Genomic DNA, 22,399 nt, shown 5'->3' on the forward strand with positions numbered 1-22,399 from the left:
TCGAGTCAATCCGACACACATGTGCTGAGCCCCACGTGCACAAAGCACGGCTTTCCTCCCCCCGCCCCCCCCAAGTAAACACCCAGACTTCAGCGTCCACACCCCCTCCAGCCCTGTCCTGCGGGCACAGGTCAAGCCTGCAGACTCAGCCGTTGCAGGGGGAGTCTGGCTCTCCAGCCTCAGAGAGAGAGTTAGTTCAAGGACCAGGACAAGAACATAAGAAGCTTGAGGCCTTTTTATTGACAATTCTCCATACACACAGAGATCCTTTCTGTTCCTCTCCAGTGTAAATGAAGCACAGGTACTTCACTCTCACCTCTTAACAAAGGAGCCTGAGGAAGGGGTATACCAAGGCCTGCCTGGTTCCCCAGGGACTTGCACCTCCCTGACCGGGAGCTGACCCGACTGCTGGCCCTAGTTAGACTGGCTGGCCTGGCGAGAAAGCTGGCCTCGGATGGTCTGTCTCCCCAGCCCACCTCCTGGGATCCCTGCCGAGCCTCCCATGGTCTTGGGTCCCCTGGCAGCCCGTGGCTCCAGGAAAGCATCCTAGAGCAGAAGCAACCACCCCTCTTCATTCTGTTCTTTGCGCCACCTGCTCCCAGGAACCATGCAATAAATAAATAAATACTTCAGAAAGGCAGGGCAGCTCCAGGGGAGGGAAAAGGTACCCGAGCCTGCTCAAGGCTTAGGGAGAGACATTGATGCCCTCAGAGTCTAGAGTGAACATAAAATTGTTGGAGAGGACGGAGACCTCAAGTGGCCTTAACCCATAAGTGAGACTGTCCTGCTGGGGAACAGTGCCAGAGTCTGGGACCCAGCCCAGAGATCCTACACTTCCCAGGCCCCCAACGGTCAAGGGCTTCAGGACCTCTGTTCTGTTTGCCTGTCTCACACTCCATGGGACAAAGGGCCAGGATGGGAAATGCAGCTCTGGGCCAGAGGAGGGGTGCCCGAGGCTCTGAGCAGAACTAAGAGTGATCTGAATGCCTGGCATCTACCCAATGGAGCTGTCACCAGGGTAATATGTGGCCTGAGATTCTGCTAGTCATGTGTCTACAAGGTAGGGCTGAGGTCCTTTGAGCTGCTGGGGCTCCCTTTGCTTTGTTCCACTTAATACTAAAGGACTTTGACAGGCCCTCCTAGACACGTCCTCCTCTGGGAGAACATGGAAACTTCAACCCTGTTTCTAGAAGGACTTTTGGTCTGGTTAGCCCTGGCCATACCCTCTGGTGGAAAAACAAGGAGATGCTGATGGCTGAGGGGACATTCACATAGCAGAGTGGGGTCATGGCACACCCAGGCCCTTCTGCAGGCTCTCAGACGCCAAGGGCTTGGGCCAGCAACCAGCAGAGGAAGAATCTCGTGTCCCAATCTCTGATCTCTGTTCTAGAACTGTCAGGTGTGGAGAGATGCCCTGATGCTCAGAGACCCTTCAGGGACCAGGCCTAGCTCACGACTGCCCTCCAGTTTACAGTCCCTGCCCAGCTCTGAGTCCTCTAATTCAGTCCAGGGGGGAGGAGGGCACATGTGCCAGGCCCTCCAGGGGCTCCTCTCCCCTCTGGGCTTTGAGAACTGCCACTTACTAGCCATCCGCAGGAGCAGCTCCAGAGTCCAGCTGGAGACCGCGAGGAGAGGAAGGGGAAGGCTACTTAGCGTTTGGGCCACATTTGCCCAGCACACACCACATGTGGCTAGGGAGAGGGAGGCCTGCGGCTGGCCCCGGGACCAATGCCCACTTTGGACCCCAGCCCCTCTTCTCACTTGCTCAAGGTCTGGTTACACGAGGCACACACAAACACAGTCTCTCTCTGGGCTTCGGGGGCTGAAAAGGAGGAAGAACTTGGTGAGACACTTCCTCATGCCCCTTGGTTATGGCCCCAATGCTACAACCACCTCCCCGATCCCCAAAGCCCCACAGAGCTGCCCCCAACCCAGCCCACATCTTCACTAACCCGGCTCACTACCTGCCCTCAGACTTCTCTTCCCATGGGGACAGAGGACTTTAGGAGTGACCATACTAACAGCGGGCCTCTCCCAGGTGCTCTGTGTTAGAAATTATTTTGGCACCAACAAAACCACATTGAAAATAATTTTTAAATATAATACCAAAAGTTCATTTTCCAAACTGTTTTACCAGGGGCTACCTCTAGGTAATAAGATTACAGGATTATTTTTTTCTTCCTTCTTTTTCTGTATAGTAATCTCCAAATCTTCTACAATAACCATATGTTACTTGCATGGCCAGAAAGAAAACAAAATAACCTCGATTTATGATTATAACATATCTCAGACAGTATGCAAAACGTGCTCCCAATTTTTTTAGAACACGCATATGCATTTATCCTACGTCCACACTGGTGCTCTCCCTTTATCTGTATCTTTCGTTGTGTTTACAATGAGTATGTACAGCTTCTATAGAAGGAAAAGAAATTATTTTTCTTTGTTGCTAAGTGTTATCAAGGTACTGAGAAACAGACTAAAATGCAGACGGTGGTCTCCTCCGGGGAAGGCAGGATGGTGCTAGGGAGGCTTAGTGGTGGTATAATGCTGTTTTTCATTTCAGTGAAGCAGCCACAGGTATTTCATATTACTAAGCCTTATAACTCAGACAGGTTAAATACGTCCCTTTGCATGCATCAAATATTTCAGTGTTCAGTGTGTTAAAGAATGGGAAATGTCTCTACAGGCCAGACAGGACCCCGAGTTCCCCTGCCTTCTCACTGAGCCCCTGCTCCCGTCCCACACTGCAGCAGCCCTAGGAAGCAGCGGGAACTCGCCAAGCCCTCCCAACGGCCTGACCCCCGGCCACCCGCATCACTCACCTGTGGCCCCCATGGAGGACTTGGGAACCTTGAAGGAGCAGCACCGGGAGCAGAAGCTGTTTCCACAGTTACTGCAGCTTCGCTGCAGAGAAGAGCCAAGGTCAGTATCAGCTGCATCCCCCAGGCCCAGAGGCCCCCTCCTTTCCACCAGGTGATCCCACCCAAGGAACTGGAGACTACCGTGGACTAGGGAGGTGCCCAGGTGGGGCAGGACAAAGCAAACACAACATCCAACGGAAACGCTGGTGAAGGCATGGGCACGGGGGCAGGGGAGCCCTGCTCATCTGAGCCAACCTCGGACCCCAGGCCCAGTGTGGCCCAATGACTCCCCACTACTCCCCTGCCTCTCATCCCAAGTCCCTGCAAACACACCATCAAGGAGACTTACCCTCTTCTTCAGCACCGAGAAGGTGGCCGAGCAGCCCGTACAGTTCCCTGACAAACAGAGGGAGCAGCTCAGCCTTGACCCAGCCCAGGCCTCTCGAGTCTCACCTGCCCCTGGCTTTTCTAAATGAGCCCACTCAGGACACCAGGCCAGGCCCCATGCTAGGAGCAGTGAGCAAGGGAGCAAAGGCCCCATCTAGAGACAGATGAGAGGGCTCCAACTGGTGGTCCCTGGGGATCCACGCGGCCAGACAGTACAACGCTGCCGGTGCACATGCCCTCCCAGGACCTCGAGGCCCCACCTGCAGGGCCAGCAAAACCGAAGAACGTCCAACAGAATCCGCTCCCTGGAAATCACACCAAGCCAGGGAGGACCTGACAACAGGCATCCTTCACAGAAGGCAGCTCCAAAGAGCTCAAACAAAACCTGCCTGACACGACCCTTCCTAGGCATCTCCTTACAAATACTACTTGCAAATGCTCTGCCCACAGGTAAATTCAGAAACGCCTCCTAAAACCCATCCCCTGCTTCCGGCCCTCTGAAGATTCCAGGAGAGGAGCTCAGAACCAGGCATCTCCCAAGAAGTCGTGCAGGGCAGAGGCACAGACACTGTGAGCCTGGGAGGGATAGAGCACGACAGAGCTGTGGGAGAGACCCCACCTAAACCACCATACAGGATGACAGCGGAGGAGCGACAGCAGCTTAGCAAATGCACAGGAGGCAAGGCGGGCGTGGGGGTGGTAAGAAGAGATGAAAGACGGGGAGGGGGAGCCGAAAGTTCTTTCAGAGGCCGCTGCGCTCCACCACCCACTCATGCTTCCAGGAAAGTTAAGGCCGGAAAAGGGGGACTACAGCAAAGACACAGTCTGCTGAAGGGGGGCATGCAAGTGAATGCTGAGAACCAAAAGGTGGGAGGCAAACTGAGACCTGAGGAGGAGGAAAGGCCACACTGCGCCCTATGTCTTCTCCAAGCTCCAGGAACAAAAGTAAACCCTGAAGAGAATAAAGAAGATTCCAAAGGCTGCCCCCAGGAACATGGACTGTGGTTTGAGTCAGAAATCTCCATGCAAGCACTGAGCCAGGGGAGCACTGAGCCAGGGGAGAAAGGCATAAGGGTGCTCCCAAAAGGGGCTACAGAGCCCAGCAGGAGGCTGAGTTGGGTCCTGGAAAAACTTGGAAGCAGATAATAAGGCTACTGGAGTGTCTACAATTTGGGACCCAAAGGCCTCCTGTGATCTGGCCAGAGCCATTAGCAGCTTCAGGAAGCACTGCTGGGCCTCTCAAACCACCTATGTGGCCAGGGTCAGAACCCCGGGCCTCACCTTCACATGAAGGCCCAAAGTGGTACTGACAGCTACCTGCGGTCCCTTCCTCTGTTCTGCCAGACGCCCCTGCAGTCTTGCTAAAGGACACTCCCTGTGCTCAAGGAAAGGAGGGCCCAAGCTAGAACAAAGAGAAACCCGAAGCCAAGGCATCTAAGGTGAACCCCATTGCCACCAGTCAGCTCGGGGCCCAGCAGAGGAAAGGAGAGGGAAAGGCATAGCAGGTGTTGCTGCCTTGATGCCAAACAAGGAACCGGGCTACTCTAAGACTCTGTCCCCCACACTAAGAATGTGGGCAAAGCAACCCATCCCTATTCCTCCTTTGCAAGGGGAGCAGGGGCATAGGCACATGGGGCAGGGGACTGGAGCCACTCAAAGACTGACATGCAGGCCATGTCCAGGATGGAGTGCCAAGGCCAAGCCACCCAGGGCTGCCCTGTGGTCCACCGTGCAGCCCTGCACAAGCCTGGGCCAGAGCGGGCCTAGGGTGCTGACACCAGCTCGAGACAGGTGTATGGAGGAAGCACCCCTGCTCCTCTCCAAAATCTACCAGCTTCCCCTGCCCTCATTCTCAGCAAAGGGCCTGACTCACCATGTGATGATGCCATGGGAGCAGGGAGAGCGGGGAGGAGCCCAGGACTGTATGGGCCCTGCAAGGGTAATGGTTACAGAGCCGCTGGGACAGAGGGGGGCCACGGAGAAGCTCCTGTGTCCCAGGCACCCCCATCATCCAATGGCATCCGGAACGGAGGGGCCGTGAAAGTGGCTCACCTCAAGCGGGCCTGCAGGAGTCAGACCCAGGAGCAGAGCTGCTATAAATGACCTCACAGCAAAGAGCTTGAGAGCATCTCAGGGAAGGGACAGAGAGCAGTTTCAAAAAATGGAAATGAAGAGGGGGAAAAAAAGCAGCATTTTCTGCCCTTGCCACGTGAACCTGAAAGGCCATCTTCACCCATCCCGGCAGGGATTATCTGAACTGAAAATCCAATATTGAAACAGGACAGACGTAAAACCAGAGGACTTCAGACACTCCAGCAAAGTACGAAGGATGAGTTAGAAAAACACAAGAACACAGGAGCCGGAGCAGATGGCTTGGATCTGAGTCACAGCACGATCATTTACTGGCTGAGGACAAGGGCCTCACTCTTCTCACCTGAGGTTACTCACCTGCAAATGAGAACACCTAAGGTCCTTTACTTAAAATTCAGATACAACTGAATCACATGCTAGAGCAAGAGTACTAATTCTTGTGCAATGTCACTTGAGACTTTGGGAACCCAGCTGCTTTTAAGCCCCTAAGAAGTGCCTGCCCCTATCACATCTCCCATCGGAACTAAATGAGACCATGTATGTGCAAGTGCACGGAGCGCAGTTTTCCAGAGAAGCCGCTGATCGTCATGAATAAAAGGGAACTTGAAACTTGAAATGAGCGGGGGGCACTCACACAGCAGAGAGAAACAGCACGTCCAGGACATCTAATCCCAAAAACAACCACCCTGGGTGCCACAAGGGCAGCAAGGGAGGTTCCCAGACGCTCTGGGTCAAATTCCTCAGAACAAATCCCAGGGGTTTCCCCCAGGGTGCAGACCCTAGAAGTCACTCCCACCAGAACACACAGTGTAGCCAACCCACCCTCTTCCCTGTCAGCTGACACCAGGTACAAGTAGGGTTCCTCCCCAAGACCAGCAGAGCACCCAAGTCACCTACCCTCTTTGGCCAGAACTCTCCGGGGCTCATTGATCACTCTCCTGGTCTGAGTCAGGCTTCCCATTGAGCTAACAGTCAAGTCCACCCTTCTCCAAAGCTGCCATCCTTGACCAACGCCCACCTCCCAGAAAAATAAGGACTTGGCTGAGGAGAAGGGACCTCAGGGTTCTATCATGTGCAGAGGAAGATACTTTTTGCTTCAACTTGTTCCAACCTGGATAGGAAAGATCCAGACAAGCTCCTAGGCCCGCAATGGACCAGGCCCTCTCACAGTAACAGCACCCCTTATTAAGCATTTACCGTGACCCAGCCAGCACTGTGCTAACAATACGCATCACCTCATTAGAGACCTATAAGAGCCCTGTGAGATAAGAACCATTATTACTGCCTTTTTACAGAAGGGGACACTGAGGCACAGAGAGTTTAAGTAATTTGCTCCAGGACACTCGACAGAGCTGGGATTTATACCAGGCAGTTGGACTCTACATTCTATTCTCAACCATTACACTAACTGCCTTCTGAGACTCTGTCTCAGATCACACTGCTCACTACAGTCCTGGAGCCACATTTCAGCTTCCCCAAGCTAATGCTCGATAAGGACAGAGGGACTAGAAGGAAATCTACACTCACACCCTTGGCAGTCCTACTGTGTGTTTGCTACCTTCCCAGGGGCCTGGGGACACAGCTTCACTCCTTGCTCTGGTCACAAACCTGAATGCATAATTCCAAGATTCTGGCCCCATGGCCCCAGCGCCCCCGTCCCTTGCCCTGGCCGTACCAAAGTTGTTGGTAGGATAGCGTTTGCGAAGCCGCTCTGTGAGCCGTGACACCTTGCTGCGCAGCACCTCATTCTTGCTCAGGAAGCCGTTGTCCTGCAGAACCAGCTCATCCTCTGCTGGGCACGGAGCACCCTCGTCATCCTCCTGTGGGAACAGCCCCTTCCAGTCCTGCCCACCTGCAGCGGGGCTCCGGGACCCACGTGCAGAGGCCCCCAGCATGGCAGACCCCAGAAGGCATGGTGATGGCTGGCTCAGTCGCCCTCCCCCCTGCCCGGCCCCTGCCCAGCTCACCGAGGCTCCTACTTACCAGCACCACCAAGTGGGTCTCCTGCCTCACAAGGCGTGGGGGAGAAAGAGAGAAAACAGAGAGCTAGCAAGAAGAAGGAAGCTGCTGGGAGGGGGACGCCCAGGCAAAAGGAAACACAGAAGTGCCACTCTGAATTCTGTCTGAGCACGTCCCAGAGGGTGACCCATTCACAGAGGCCCCCAGAGAAGGATCCCAGAATTAGGAGCAGCAGAGTACTACTGTTTTTCAAACCAGGTGAAATCAAGTGGATTATTATTTTAATAGAACAGAAACTTACAATGTATTTTCAGAAATCCTGCTTCATTTAAGCTTTACATATTTTACAGACATAGCGTGGATTAGACTAAGATGTAAAATGGGTTCACTACTGTGGGTTATGAGCAAAAAAGCTTGAAAGCCCCAGCTGTATATATCCTCCACCACCACCACCACCACCAACATGCACAGTCTACAATCACATACTAACGTCTTGGAGAAATCTTTAAGTAGCTGAAAATTTAAATACCTACGTGGCTGAGGCTAAGATAAGAAAGAAGTGAGCTAAGGTAAATCACGGGCCCAGAGGCAACTCACAAAACCCCATTCCTTATACCTTAATTTTCCACTTACAAAGAGACACAGAAATGACCTTCTAGCACAGCTGTGACAATAAACAGTAACCAACCTAAGGGCTCAGTGACTGGGGACAAGGGGATTGGGGGCAGTGGTGGGGACTAGGTGACTTTTCTAAAGGGCACAGTCACTCCTCAGCTACACAGACCACTGCAGACTCAGGGCTACCAGAGCTTCTGAGTTTTCAGGGAAACTGAAAATCCAGACTTTTCATTAAAATCTCCCCACTTGTAAATTTTTTAAGTCTTATGTGCCAAATAAAACACTTCTGCAAACTACCAGTTTGGACCACTGTCTTAACATCAGGAAGACTCGGAGCACCTGGCTGGCTCAGTCAGTTGGGTGTCATGATCTCACAATTCGGGAGTTTGAGCCCCACATTGGGTCTGACAGCTCAGAGCCTGGAGCCTGCTTTGGCTTCTGTGTCTCCTTCTCTCTCTGCCCCTCACCTACTCATACTCTCTGTGTGTGTCTCTCTCTCAAAAATAAAATAAAACATTTAAAAACATTAAAATAAGGAAGCCTCTTTGACCTAGTACTTGACCTGTAACCACTTTCTCCAGCTTCCCCTCTCTGCCTCCAAGAGATATCTTTCTAATCTCATTCTGCATGAGAACAGTCAGAGACCCGGGGCAATGCCTTCCCCCAAATCCGCCTTCCCCCCATCAAAGGCACCAAGCCCAGAGTCTCCAGTCCAAGTGGGAAGTGATCCACCTCACACTGCAGGGTGTTTCCCAGAGGCTTCCCTGCCATGGGCACCCTGACAGATGACTGGGTCAGCTACAGTATGACTGGAAGTTCACAGGTACCCTTTTACCCAGTGAGTTCTAGCTCAGAACAAGTTCTGGCTGCCCATGTGGATGGAAGAGAATTGAAAAAAGCCTATGCCTGGGACATGAAAAGCCAGCTGGCTCCCAGACCACCTGTCTGATGGGTAGGGGTGGTGGGGAAGGACCACCCACCTCAATCGCATCCTTAAACTCCTCATCGGGCTCAGCCTCCTCAGCCTCCTCCACACTGCCAGGCGTGAGGTCCTGGGGAGAGAGACAATGATGGAAGGAGAGGGATGCCAGCCCTGCCCGCTAGGGTAGAGGCCACCAGCACCTCAGAGCCAGCATCCAGTTCCCCGAAACATCCATCCCTGCCCCAGAGGAGATGGTCCACCTGCAAAGAAGAAGTCATGAGAAGGCAGGCCCTCTCTGACCTCCAGGGACAGGGAGATGGGCCCAGTACCACAGATGGCCCTACGGTGGCTGCAGAGCAGTGACTGAGAACACAGGCTGTGGAACCATAGGGCCTGGGCTGGGTCCTGGCTGCACCACGCATAGGCAGGCGCTCTGTGCCCCGGCCACCCCCTCTGCAGAAAGGGTCCTCTCATTCCCAGAAACAACCTACACCTCAAAGGGTTAACACCTACAGCAGAGTAAGCATTCAACAAAGCACCCAGGAGCTACTACCGTTACAATTATTCTTGTTAAACACTCCAGAGGAGATGAGGCCCCGGAAGCAGCAGGAAGTAGGGGGAGGCCAGGACCATGTGGTATAAATAAGCTGGGAACCAGAAGGCCTCACAAGCTGTCTGCGGCAGGCTCGGTGCTGATGCTGGGGGGCGCTCACCTCTGTGGGCGTGGGCGTGGGCGCAGGCGTGCAGTCCGGCAGGGCACACTTGCCCCCCGCATCCGGCAGCGGTGGGCTCTCAAAGACACTGTCTTCTTGCTTGGGGTTCATCCGCCGCTGCAGACACGCCCTGTACTCAGACACCACTACTCAGGGCAAGAACAGGGTGGGAGGCAGAAACAGGATGCGATGAGTGGTGCTCCGGGGGCACCCCTTCTGCAGGTGGCTGGCCTGTTTCACCAGCAGCTCACTGTCCACTGCAAGAAAGTCCCCCTCCTAACTCTGAACAGGTCACCTGATCTAAGCTTCATAAACAAAACAGAGCTACTACCACCCATCCCGTGCGATTGCTATGCAGAGATTAAATGTAGTAAGTGCACAATGAATTCCAGCTTCTGTAATTAATTACCCAACCACAGGGAGGAGGACAAATATAGCAATCACCCAAACATATGTATAGGCCCAGGCTTCTGTGACTCAGGGCCTCCCCAGACTGTCTCACTGCTTCAGAAGGCAGCAGACAAGACCTCTAGGATCACACAGTCATGGAGGTGGATGGCAACACTGGGAAAACAGCCCTCCCCACCCCCCAGAAGCCACTACATCATGGAAAACCGGGATTCACCTGCTTTGGGAAGGAAGAGGGACCCCCTACAGCAGCAGCTTCGCCTGTTTCCCTGTATCCCACCTGACATCTGAGAGACGCACAGTCCCTGGTGTGGTGCTGCCACCTTGTGGACAGCACAGCAAACAGATGATTAGCTACAGAGACTTGGTAAACCAGGGGAGCCTACCCTAGCCCTCAGAGCCTGGGCCCCATCTCTGTCAAGCTGTCCAGGGTTTACCTCGGAAGAACTCCACATTCCCCAGAAAGAGCGCGCTGTTTAAAAGGGCAAGGACCCAGCAGAGGGGCAGCAGATACAGCATGCAGACTGTGCCCAGAAGAGCCCCATAGAACCTGCATGGACACAGAGGAACCACAGGATCAGAAACTCTTAAGATCAGAAGGAAACCGATTTGCGCACACCCACGTGGCAATGGGCACGCTTAATAATAAACCAATGAGATCTGCTAATCAAACAAGTGGGTGAGAGATTACACGGAGAGTTATGTTTCTACTACTATGATTATTTCTACCCCCCGCTGAAAGTGCCTAAACAAAAGCAGAACATTCCAGCCCACAGGTTTATGTGCAGGTTCACGCCCAAGAGCCTCAGAGGCCCTCTTCCCCTGAGCCCGGGGGGCAGGGGCTCCAGCAGCAAAGCCAGGCAGAGCGGCAGCGGGGGAACAAGGGTCACTCACTGCGAGGACACGGCAGGGTTCTCCCAGTGCAGCACACGGTAGGCAGCTTCGCAGGTGCGGCACAGGCGGCTCAGGAAGGCCTCAAGCTGGATCAGGCTGCGGGCACAGGGGGCTCCCGTGAGCTGCGCCCATGGGCCCGAGGGAGCTCGGGGCCACAGAGCCCAGGGCTTCCCAGAGTCAGCTAGCCAGGGGCAGCTGGTCTCCAAACCCATGGGAAGGGCCAGAGAGCTCCGGAGAAACTGCATACATTGCAGTCCCCTTTTCAGGACCCCTACTGAGGTGCGAACAGGACAAAGGTTCCTGCCAGGTCTCTTCCAGGCTGTGGATGTTGGGCTGAAGTTTCCTCATTCCTAAAATGAGGAGCAGGGTACCCACCTCACAAAACACTGCACCACAGGATAAATGGCAGGATAGACATCCGTGTGTCTCCACCTGGGCTGTGAGGCACACTCACTTGGGAGGTGGTCTTTAATGGATGCCCCCCCAGAAGCAACAACACATGCTGCACCCAGATCTTGGTTTCTGAAGGGCTCTGGGGACAAACAGCCAATTCTAGAGTGAGGGTAGCACAGTATGAGATGAATCTGAATATCATATCTACTCAAAAATAATGGGGACATATTGAAAGGACACAGGAGCCGATTCAAAAGAGCTCCTACTGCCAAACCTAGGACAGTCTGAGATCAAAATAAGGACAGTAATGGATTATAATCCATTAAATAAAATTAAGAATCTTGAGTTCATATTGATAAAAGAGCTCTTTCTTATAGCTGAATGCCAGCTAACTCTGACAATTAGAAAATCACCTTTGCAACTATCACGGTAATAAACTGATAAAGGCAAGACCCAGCAATGGCCATCTGAAAGTAGAGAAACCTTAACCAAATGATCAAAGTTAGTATCTCCCATAACAAGACAGACTGACATCACATACCTCCTGATAGGACACACTGATAACAACAGACACATGGCTTGTGCTACTCCTGCCAAAAATGTATAACCTTAATCTGATCACAAACAAACAAACCCCAATTGAGGGATATTCAAAAAATAATAATCTTGTTTTATTTAAAAATGTCAGGGTGCCTGCGTGGCTCAGTCAGTTAAGCGTCTGACTTCAGCTCAGGTGCGTGGCTCAGTCAGTTAAGCATCCGACTTCAGCTCAAGTCGTGATCTCACAGTTTGTGAGTTTGAGCCCCACGTGGGGTTCTGTGCTGACAGCTCAGAGCCTGGAGCCTGCTTCAGATTCTGTGTTTCCCTCTCTCTCTGCCCCTCCCAACTCAAGCTCTGTCTCTCAAAAATAAACATTTAAAAAAAAAGAACTTTTTTTCTTTTTTTTAATTTAAAAATGTCAGGGGTTATAGGGTGCCTGGGTGGCTCAGTCTGTTAACTATCTGACTCTTGATTTCAGCTCAGGTCATCATCTCGCAGTTTGTGAGTTCAAGCCCCATGTTGGGCTCTGCACTGACAGTGTGGAGCTTGCTTGGGATTCTCTCTCCCTCCCTCTCTCTGCCTCTCCCCTGCCCACTCTCTCTCCCTCTCAAAAATAAATAAACTTAAAAAAAAAAGTCAAGGTCATGAGAAACAAAGACTAAGGAACTACTCCAGGTTACAGGAGACTAAGAAGACATAAAAACCAAATGTAACGTATGACTCAGGACTGGATCCTGAATCAGGGGAAATTTATATAAAGTCCTTATTTACACAACTGGTGAACTCTGATTATGAACTGTGTGTTAGATAACTGCACTAATGCTAATGTCGGCCATGTAAAATTTCCTAATTTTGATTACAGGATTATGGATATCTAAGAAAATGTCTTTGTTCCTAGGAAAAAAATATTTGGGGTAAACAGGCATGATTGTTTGCAACTTACTTTCAAATGGTTCAGGAAGAAAAAAATAACAAAGACAAAGTCACAAAATGTTAACCATTGTTTTATGTGGGTAAAGGGCACACAGGAGTTCTTTGTATTATTCTTGCAACTCCTATTTAAGTTTAAAGTCATCTCAAAATAAAAAGTTTTTTAAAAAAAAAAAAACACAGATACCCAGACCCACTCCAGATAACTGGCTCAGACTGGGGCCAGGCCCAGGCCTGTTTGTGACTTTCGTTTGTAGCTTTGCAGATACTACGGTTACTGTTATTCGCCGGTCTTAAGGTGCTTCTTCAGGGGTACCAGCTCTGTCACATTCAGGAAGCCTCTCAACAGCACAATCGTGGTGCCTAGTATGTACGGAACACTTGCTGGGAACCAGACACTCATTTACTCCTCACAACCATCTATAAGTATAGTACTGTCCCACTTAATAGATGAATAGCCTGAGGCACAGGGAGGCTGAGCAGCTTGCCCAATGTCACACAGCAAGCAAAATGGAAGAGCCGGCATTTGAACCCTGGCTCATGTGTGCATGTGCTTAGACCCTAAATTGGGTGTCTAAGTGGAAAGAACACAAACTGTTGTGAAATCAGCTAGATCTGGATTCTCTCCCCAGCCTGGTCTCCTTTTAGCTGCATATGCTTCTCTCCTCAACCCTCAGTGGAAGATAATAATGGTAGCTGCCCCCCCAGAACTGTCGCAAAGACGAAAAGCAGGAACACCTGTGGTCTGCCTAACACAATGCCCGGCACAGAGCAAGCACCCAGTGCAGTCACCGTCACTGTGACTGCCCCCACTCCCCCTACCTCCCCAGCCCCTCTCATACTCACAAGCTTTTCACCTCTGCTACGGCCTCAGGACGAGACAGGCGAACTCTCTGGAGGTCCTCCTGCCTCACGCTGTGATACTTCCTCCGCATCAACTCCGATTCAGGCAGCCGCGCCCGGGAGACCTCCTGAAGGTAGCCCAGAAGGGCTGGAACTGAAATCATCAGGGCGCCCACCGAGTACCAAGCACCTATGGGATCGACGGCACTGCAGGTGAATGAGTAGCGAGGACCAGCAGCCTCTGCCCACCCGATGCCCACGTGCTAGCTCCCTCTGCTCCTCCAGGGCTCTATCCAGAGGCCTTCCCCATCACCTGGCGTGAGGTGTGTCTCCCCTGCTCCCTCTCCAACCCTTTAACTCAGCTTTATTCTTCCTCACGGAATTCCTACCACCCTCCAATAGGACTCCTATCAGCACACAACTGATGATACGTGTAGCTGTTGTCTCCTCCACAATATAGGCTCTTGACGGCTGGGACTGCATCTGCTTGGTCACTACTATAGCCCCAGACCCACTTTTTTTAATATTAAAAAACTCATGCTAGCACACAGTAGGCAGCTCGTGCCTGGAGTCTGGCCGCTGGAGCACCCCACGAATAACATTCTGAACTTGGGCCACTGGGGCAGATTGAAGCCTAACTTCTGGCTTTTGGAATACCACAGACCAGACGCTGTGGACTGAGAAATGGGGACGCTGAGAGAAAATCCAAAGAAGGACCTTCGTCCATGCAGTAGGGTACCCCCAAGGCAAGCTAACAGAGCACTGAGCACAGAGTAAATGCTTATTAAATATCTGTCATATGATTTACTTTGGAAATATATTCAGAAAAAATCCTAGCAGCCTGAGAAGGATATCTGAGTTTAGATCAGGCAAAGAGTCCTACGAAGAAACCGAAAACGAGGTCTTCTGTGAACTGGGTTTATTTTCAACCCATTGAATCCATATCTCCATAGGAAACAAAGGAGACACTTGAGAAATGCAAGTTCGAAAAAAGAATGAAAATGTGAATAATGGTCCCAGCTCCTCAGAACATTCTGTCCCAGGCCTTTTGCACATTTATCCTCCCCACCCCTGCCCCAGGGGTTCAGCTTTTTCTGCAGCCACCTGCCAGTTCCAAACAGGAAAAGGGCTGGGTCCTGGTGCACCTTGTCCCAAAGGTCCCCAGGAGACATCACTACCCAAGACCCCTAGAACACTCACTTGTTCACACAATTTCCTCAAAGACGTCACACAACAGACCCCTCATTACTGGTGACTTCCCAGCAGCCCCTTCCAGGCTCACTTGCTGAGCCAGAGAAAATCAAGAGATATGGCAAAAATCTCTACAAAAATCCAGTCACCTTCCTGGTACCATGACCCCATGTCATGCCCCCAGTGACTCCAGAATCATGTTGAAAATAAAAAAGGAAAAAGGTCAATCCACCAGCATTCAGTCAGGAAGGAAACAATAATAATAATAATAATAATAATAATAATAAAATAATAATAATAATGATAGCTATAATACACTGGCTGCTTTCTCTGTCTCAGACACTGTGCTAAATGTTATACATAGACTACCTCCTTCCGCACAACTACTCTCTGAGGAAAGCACTATTATTATCCTCCTCCTAGATATGAGGAAAATTAGGCCTTAACGAACAGGTTAAAGAACTTGCCCAAAGTCATCCAAACCACCCAGCCAGGATTCTAGCCCAGAGCGTCTCTCCAGAGCCAGTGTTCTGACATCAAGCAGACATGGAGGGAGGCCACTTCCATGGCAAGACAGGCAGCCACCTCTTGGAATTCTTTCCCATACTCATTCACAGAAACCCCCTGGCCCCTGGAAGCAGTTCTTACCCTCATTCAAAGTGAGGAACAAGATGTTGAGGCCCAGGCAGGTCAGCAAGGAACACAAAGGGGTCTGCCACCTACAACACAAGAAAGTCCTGGTCACTAAAGATGGCCACTCCTCCAGCTGCAAGGGGAGACGCCTATCACGGGTGGGTCATCAAAACCAGGGGCACGGGGAGCTCACCGTGTCAAAGAGAAATGAAAAGTGGGCCTCTTGTGTGGACAGGCGACTGGGGGAGGAGTTAAGGTCACACATTAGGCCCTGAGATGAGAAAAGGTATCCTCTCAGAACTAGAATACCTATAGAACTTTCTCCCAGAAGAACTTATAAAATATCTATTGAGAAACCCAGTTAATACGGTTTAACCTGTGTTTTGTAAGGTTCTGGTCACTTTAAAGGATGATAATGACAAACTGTCTTCTTTAAAATTTTCCCTTATGAAAATATATGAACCATATAGTCACTTGTGCAAAACTCATCTAATAACAGAAATTAAGAGAACAAAACATGAAGGATTTCTGTAACCCCATTTGTGACTTCCTCTTATTTCTTAAATTTTGTGAATTTATTTTAACATATGTTAATTCAAAAGGAGAAAAAATAGGGATACTTGGGTGGCTCAGCTGGTTAACAGTCCAACTCTTGATTTCAACCGGGGTCATGATCTCACAGTTATGAGCTCGAGCACTGGGTTGGGCTCCACACTGGGCATGGAGCCTGCTTAAGATTCTCTTTTCCCTCTGCCCCTCTCTGGCTCACACAGAGTGTGTGCTCACCCTCTCTCAAAAAATAAAAATAAATAAGGGCGCCTGGGTGGCTCAGTGGGTTAAGCGTGCAACTCTTGGTTTCAGCTCAGGTCATGATCTCACGGCCATGAGTCGAGCGCTGGGTCAGGCTCCATGCTGGGCAGGGCACCTGCTTAAGATTTTCTCTCTCCCTTTGCACCTCGCCCACTGGAGTGAGATCACTCTCAAGAAATAAAAATAAAAAATAAACAAGGAGAAAAACTAATGTTTTAAGAGATCAAAACAGAAGTTGAAACCAGCACGTAGCATGCTTTCAGCAGACATGCCCCACACGACCTGGAAGAGCCGGAAGTACATGCAGACCCACCACCACTGCCACCACACAGCCGCGCAGAAGCTCCCAAAGAAGAAAGCAAGAAGACCAGAGGCTCGCGTTGACGAAGACAAGCAAATGCTGCTGGCTTTGTCCCTCATAAAGGGCATTTAATAGGGAAAAAGGAGCAGAGATGTAGCAGTGAAACCCAAAACCCACATTCAGAAGAGCAGTGAGGCATTTATCAGGTCAGCTGTCAGAGAAAAAGTCGAAGAGAAAAATAAACAGGTAAGTTGCTGGCAAGCAACATAGTCAGAACTTTACTGTATTTTCTTTTGCTGTGATGGAGGTGTTTCGGTTGCTAAATGAGATTCATTAATTTATGTGCTGTTTTTACTATGAGTAAGGGAACAAAATGACCTCTCTCTGCCTTTCTCTGAAAATTCAGCACGTTCCCTCCCACACTACCATCCTAATTAGGCCTCGGAACCATCTAGAGGCAGGTACCAGCATCAACGCAAATTAAAAATCAGGTCTAAGGATGATCTCTTTTCAGATGAACATCAAACAGCCACTAAAGTCCCTTTCATAAAGCCTCTCCCGTTCTATCTCATATCTTCACTGACACTTTGGTTGTGGAGACGCACCCACTAGAGTAGCTGATCCCAGAAGAAAGGAGTCTTTTAAAAATCTAATGCAGCTCTAGGCTTCAGACACAACAGACAAAGCTCAAGATTAGGTCCCTCTTGAAAGTCAAATCCTCTTTACTAAGAAAAGAACAATCAAAAGCACAAATTAATCTGACAGCCATTTTCACAGACCAGTGCTCTGTCTCCCTGTGGCACAGAAGACAAGCTCCTGGGGGTTTTTTAGACCAAATGCTGCTCCTCCTCCATCCAGCTTTAATCAATCCCATCACATCCTCAGATTTCTAATTTCATAAACTGGAAAAACCCTAACACAAGAGTGCCAAGAGCACTAAGAGACCAGTGGGAAAGAAGAAGGACAGAATATATTTAACTTTCATACTTTGCCACAAAAGGGTAAGACACACAGAAAACACCAGTCCCCACCCCCCACCCTAAGGAAAACTAAAATTCATTTCAACTGCACAATCATGGTGGGATTATAGAACAAGCCCCTCATACCATTCTCCCCATCTCTCTGCCAAGAGTCCAGTGATCTAATGGAGAACGCTGCTCTAGAACACAAACTAGCTCTCTAGGGATAATGCCGTAAATTAAGGGGGTTCTGGGGTGAACAAGAAAAATTTAGGTCCTTGTTCAGACGGTTAAAAACAAACCTTCCAGGGTGCCTGGGTGTCTTAGTCGGTTAACTATTGGACACTTGATTCTGGCACAGGTCATGATCCCAGGGTTGTGAGATCGAGCCCCACATTGGGCTCTGGGCTGAGCATAGAGCCTGCTTGGGATTCTCTCTCTTTCTCGCCCGCTGCTCCTCTCCCCCAATAAGCACATTCTCTCACTGTCTAAAATTTAAAAAAAAAACAAAAACAAAAACTCCACCACTATTTCCAGATTAAGGTAAGAATGAATACTCAATAGCACTCTTAGAGGTTAACACAACTGCACTCACCCTGCCTCCTACCTGTCTCTCAGGCATCTCAGACGATTGGAGATCTTTATGAGAATCTGATGAAAATTGGAGGCTTCTCCCTTAGAAATACATGTGTATGCACATACAAAGATATACATGTAGTTTTTTTCTAGAGTTGAAATTCTTTTAATTTTTTTTTTTATTGTTTTACTTCTGAGAGACAGAGAGAGACAGCATGAGCAGGGGTGGGTCAGAGAGAGAGAAGGAGACACAGAATCTGAAACAGGCTCCAGGCTCTGAGCTGGCAGTCAGCACAGAGCCCGATGCGGGGCTCGAACCCACGAACTGTGAGATCATGACCTGAGCCGAAGTCGGACGCTTAACCGACTGAGCCACCCAGGCGCCCAATATACATGTAGTTTCAAGAGATTCAGTGACCCCCCCTAAGTCCCACTCACAGGCTCCAGGTTATGAATGTCTGCCGTGTAGGACAGCCAGATTTTATGTGGCTCCCAATGTTAGCAACACATGACCTTTGGGGGTCTCACTGGAATCTGATCCAGCCTTTAATTTTTTTTTTTATCTTTTATTTATTTTTGAAGGCAAGAGAGACAGAGCACAAGCAGGGAGGAGCAGAGAGAGAGAGGGAGACACAGAATCCAAAGCAGGCTCCAGGCTCCAAACTGTCAGCACAGAGCCTGACACGGGGCTCGAACTCACAGACTTTGAGATCATGACCTGGGCCGAAGTCAGACGCCTAACCAAGTGAACCACCCAGGCACCCCTGATCCAGCCTTTAAATCTAACTTCCAATTTGCACCATGGGGATGCAACCAGACAAATCTAAGCAGAAAATCCTCCAGGACAGTCAGCTCAGTCTCCAGCAAGTCAGTATCATGAAAAAGAAACCATTTGAGATTGAAAAAGACTTAAGGGACATAATAACCACATAGAATGCACAGTCCTGGATTGAAATCTGATTTGGCCAAAACAGAAATTCCTGAAACAACCGAGGAAATCTGAACATGAACTGAATATAAAATCATATCAGGGAATTACTGTTAACTTTGTTAGGTGTGGTGTTGCTTTTTCTTCTTAAAAAAAAAAAATGTCCAGAGGCGCCTAGGTGGCTCAGTGGGTTGAGCTTCCAGCTTCAGCTCAGATCATGATCTCATGGTTCATGAGTTTGAGGCCTGCATCAGGCACTGTGCTGAGAGCTCAGAGCCTGGAGCCTGCTTCAGATTCTGCGTCTCCCTCTCTCTCCGCCCCTTCCCCATTCTCTCTGTCAAAAATAAATAAACATTTAATGTCCAGGGGGAACCTGGGAAGCTAAGTCAGTTGAGCATCCAACAGCGGTTCAGGTCATGATCTTGTGGTTTGTGGGTTGGAGCCCCCCCCCCCATGTCAGGCTCACTGCTGTCAGCATTGATCCTGTCTCCCTCTCTCTCTGCCCCTCCCCAGTCTGCGCTCTCACTCTCAAAAATAAAAAAAAAATATTTTAATATCCTTATTATTTGGAAATAAACTGACATATTTATGGAGTGGAACAGTACATATCTGTAATTAAAATTCTTTAAGATAAGAAAGTGAGCTAAAAAGGGAAAAAAGAAAATTATAGAGAATGAAAATCAAAGCAAAATAAGAACAAAAAATTTTGAGATCCATAATCCCAAAAGATTAGCGGAAAAAAAAGATTAGTGAAAAATGGCACCTGCTTGTTCACAGGTGTTTGTATTTAACTTCTGTTCAAAATTATATCTTAGAGGCGCCTGGGTGGCTCAGTCGGCTAAGCGCCCGACTTCGGCTCAGGTCATGATCTCACGGTTCATGGGTTCGAGCACCACGTCGGGCTCTGTGCTGACAGCTAGCTCAGAGCGTGGAGCCTGTCTTCAGATTCTGTATCTCCCTCTCTCTCTGACCCTCCCCTGCTTGCACTGTCTCTATCTCTCAAAAATAAATTTTTTAAAAAAACATAAAAAGCAAAATTATATCCTAATTTTAGTATTAATTATGCTGATAGTGAGAAAGAAGGAAAAAAAACCAGCTTTAAAGATTTAGAAGGCCCAATATCCAAGGCTAGTTAGCGGTCCTGAGGTAGGACCTTGCTGAACCACAGAGAAGAAACTCTGGTGAAAGGCTTCGCAGTTGCCAGGGCCTGCCTCTCCAGGGGTGGGCCTGGAATAAGCCCAGGGAAGCAATGCGCCTCTGGGAACTCCTCCTCCCTAGGGCAGAAAGGACAGCCCGGCCACTGCCTAAGTGGCCAGCACAACTATGGAGCAGGAAAGCAGCAGGCCCAGATGGTCAGAGCGAGTCTACAAAGTCTATTACCTGAGCAAGTACCGGACACCGTCCCCTGCATCCTTCAGAGGTTCCAGGTAGATCTCCAGCCTCTTGTAGGACAGAACCAGGTTGAAAAGATCAAACGCCGGGGACTTGGTAGGGGCAGGTGGAGACTCCAGGGGAGCCTCAGGCATCACACTGGGGCTTCCCTCTGGCCCAGTCCCCTCACGCTCTGCCGGCTGCATCCTGTAACCACAGTAATTCCTGACATTTGCATTGCACTTCCAATCCACACACACATCTACCTGCACTATCTCACGTGGTGCCTGTAATGAACCTGTAAGGTAGGAAGGGTTACAAAGGGAATACCCGTTTCACAGAGAGGAAACACCGTTCAGCAGGGTGAACAGAATTACCCAGATAGAAAACCCTGCTCGTCCGACTCTCCATCTAATGTCTCTTCCCCGCAGATCCATCAAGACTATAAACCATAAAGACCAAGCGCACATGGCTGCTGGGAAGAGGCAGTCTGTTGTCTAAAAAGAAATGATGACCTACCGTATTTTCACCCACTCTTGACCTGGTTAATTCCTACTCATCCTTCAGGTACTGGCTGAAACATTGCAACACCCTCAGTGATCCTATAGGACCATGAACTCGCACCAACAGTATTTATCACACCAAAGTGAAACTCCCTGCTTTCTGGCCGGTCTACACTTCTAACTTTAGTAGGAATTCCACCAAGACAAAAACTGTGTCTTCCACTTACCACTACATCTGCACATAATGGACGGTTAATTAAGTTCGGTGAATGAACTGTCCATCCTCCAGGACCCCCGTACTTTCTCCTGCCCCTTCACGTCTTCTAACACTTTTTCTCCCTTCCGTTCCCAATAACTTCCTTCCTGTACCATTCCTGCCCATTACCCTCCCTTTTCCCTTGAACTCACAGGACAGTCACCTCCTTCCATAAGGCCCCGTTCCCATCGTTCCCATCTCCCCTTTCCGAAGGGGAGAACCGCAGGAACCCTCACCGTCTTTCCTAATTTCAAAGTCTTACTCAAATGATAAGCAGAAAACGAGAGGTCGAAACTTCGGGGCATAGCAACATATGCCAGTCATTCCCACGCAGAGGACTGCGACCTGATGGGGGCGGGGATGTGACAAAGGGGACACTGGGAGCCCGAAATACCCGCCGAAGAAGCCCAGATAAAAGGACCCGGGGTGGGCGCGATAAGAGCCCAANCTTGATGGGGCCTTTCGGCCCAGACCAGGGAAGGCCACGCCCAAAGTCGCTGGGCCAGCAGGTGGCGGCCCCTGCGGCGTCCAGGAGCCCAACTCCGCACCGTTGGCAGAGACAAGGGGATGGGGAGAGGGTGGCACCTCACCTACCCGGTCGCTGGGTTGGTAGAGGAGGGGCGGGGACAGCCAGGGAGCACTAGAAGGGCCACTAGGCCCCGGAGCGTTTCCTCAGGCCCGCCCCACCCCCACGACAAGNCCCCCGCCCCGCCTCTGGTCCCGGCTGCTGCGTTTAGCTCCGCCCACTCCAGCCCAGGTGAGCGCGCTCGTCAGCACTGCGCCTGCGCGCCTTTCCTACCTCAGCCTCGCCGAGACTCCTCCGGATTCCTGAGTGATCGAATTCGAAAAATACTGCAGATCCATGGCGCTTTAAGTCCATGCACCTCGCCGCTTTGGTACAAATCCAACCTATTCGTATAAGCAGGAGTCAAATGTTTGTCCCCTTCCTTGATTGTCCCAGCTGGAAGCTATCACTTTCCCTTCCAAACAGCTAGAGTGTAGACCGATCCGAAATCCCCGCCCGGATTAAGCTGTATTCAGAAATCCTCCCCCTTCTCAGAGGAGTGGGCCTGGTTTAGTGTCTCGGCCAGTCTTGTCTCCTGGGCTCTGCCTCTGCTCCTTTAGGATGAGTCCAGGGAAGTATAGAAAGATATTTTGTTTTCTTTAATATCTTAACTACCTGAAATTTCACCACCGGTAATTTACTCCAAAGGTAAATTTTAGTTTCTTTGCAGTTCCTTCTTGAGTGGGCCTGGATCACTGGTCTCACACTGGCTGTGGCTAGTAGTATTATGGGTTCTCTCTTCTGGCA

The 22,399-nt window shown here is 50.2% G+C and overlaps 1 protein-coding gene across 5 annotated transcripts; it reads right to left on the bottom strand.

Moving 5' to 3' along the window:
* Window positions 1–217: 217 nt before the first annotated feature.
* ZFYVE27 (zinc finger FYVE-type containing 27) lies at window positions 218–21,957 on the bottom strand. Of its 5 annotated transcripts, none has more exons than XM_077778980.1 (13): window positions 21,887–21,957; window positions 20,338–20,535; window positions 15,399–15,469; window positions 13,563–13,749; window positions 10,854–10,949; window positions 10,397–10,509; window positions 9,552–9,697; window positions 8,897–8,968; window positions 7,323–7,343; window positions 7,015–7,159; window positions 3,211–3,257; window positions 2,823–2,904; window positions 218–1,822 (listed from the first exon to the last, which is right to left on the bottom strand). In XM_077778980.1, the coding sequence occupies exons 1-13, from the start codon at window positions 21,949–21,951 to the stop codon at window positions 1,758–1,760; spliced, it is 1,308 nt and encodes a 435-aa protein (XP_077635106.1). In that variant the 5' UTR covers window positions 21,952–21,957; the 3' UTR covers window positions 218–1,757. The 5 variants fall into 5 exon arrangements, with proteins under 5 accessions (XP_077635106.1, XP_077635117.1, XP_077635126.1 ...); XM_077778991.1 differs by lacking the exon at window positions 21,887–21,957 and adding an exon at window positions 21,682–21,782; XM_077779000.1 differs by lacking the exon at window positions 21,887–21,957 and adding an exon at window positions 21,678–21,782.
* Window positions 21,958–22,399: the final 442 nt, after the last annotated feature.

This window comes from Crocuta crocuta, unplaced genomic scaffold, assembly GCF_008692635.1.
Source record: "Crocuta crocuta isolate KB4526 unplaced genomic scaffold, BGI_CrCroc_1.0 scaffold170, whole genome shotgun sequence".
In the NCBI taxonomy this organism is placed as follows: Eukaryota; Metazoa; Chordata; class Mammalia; order Carnivora; family Hyaenidae; genus Crocuta; species Crocuta crocuta.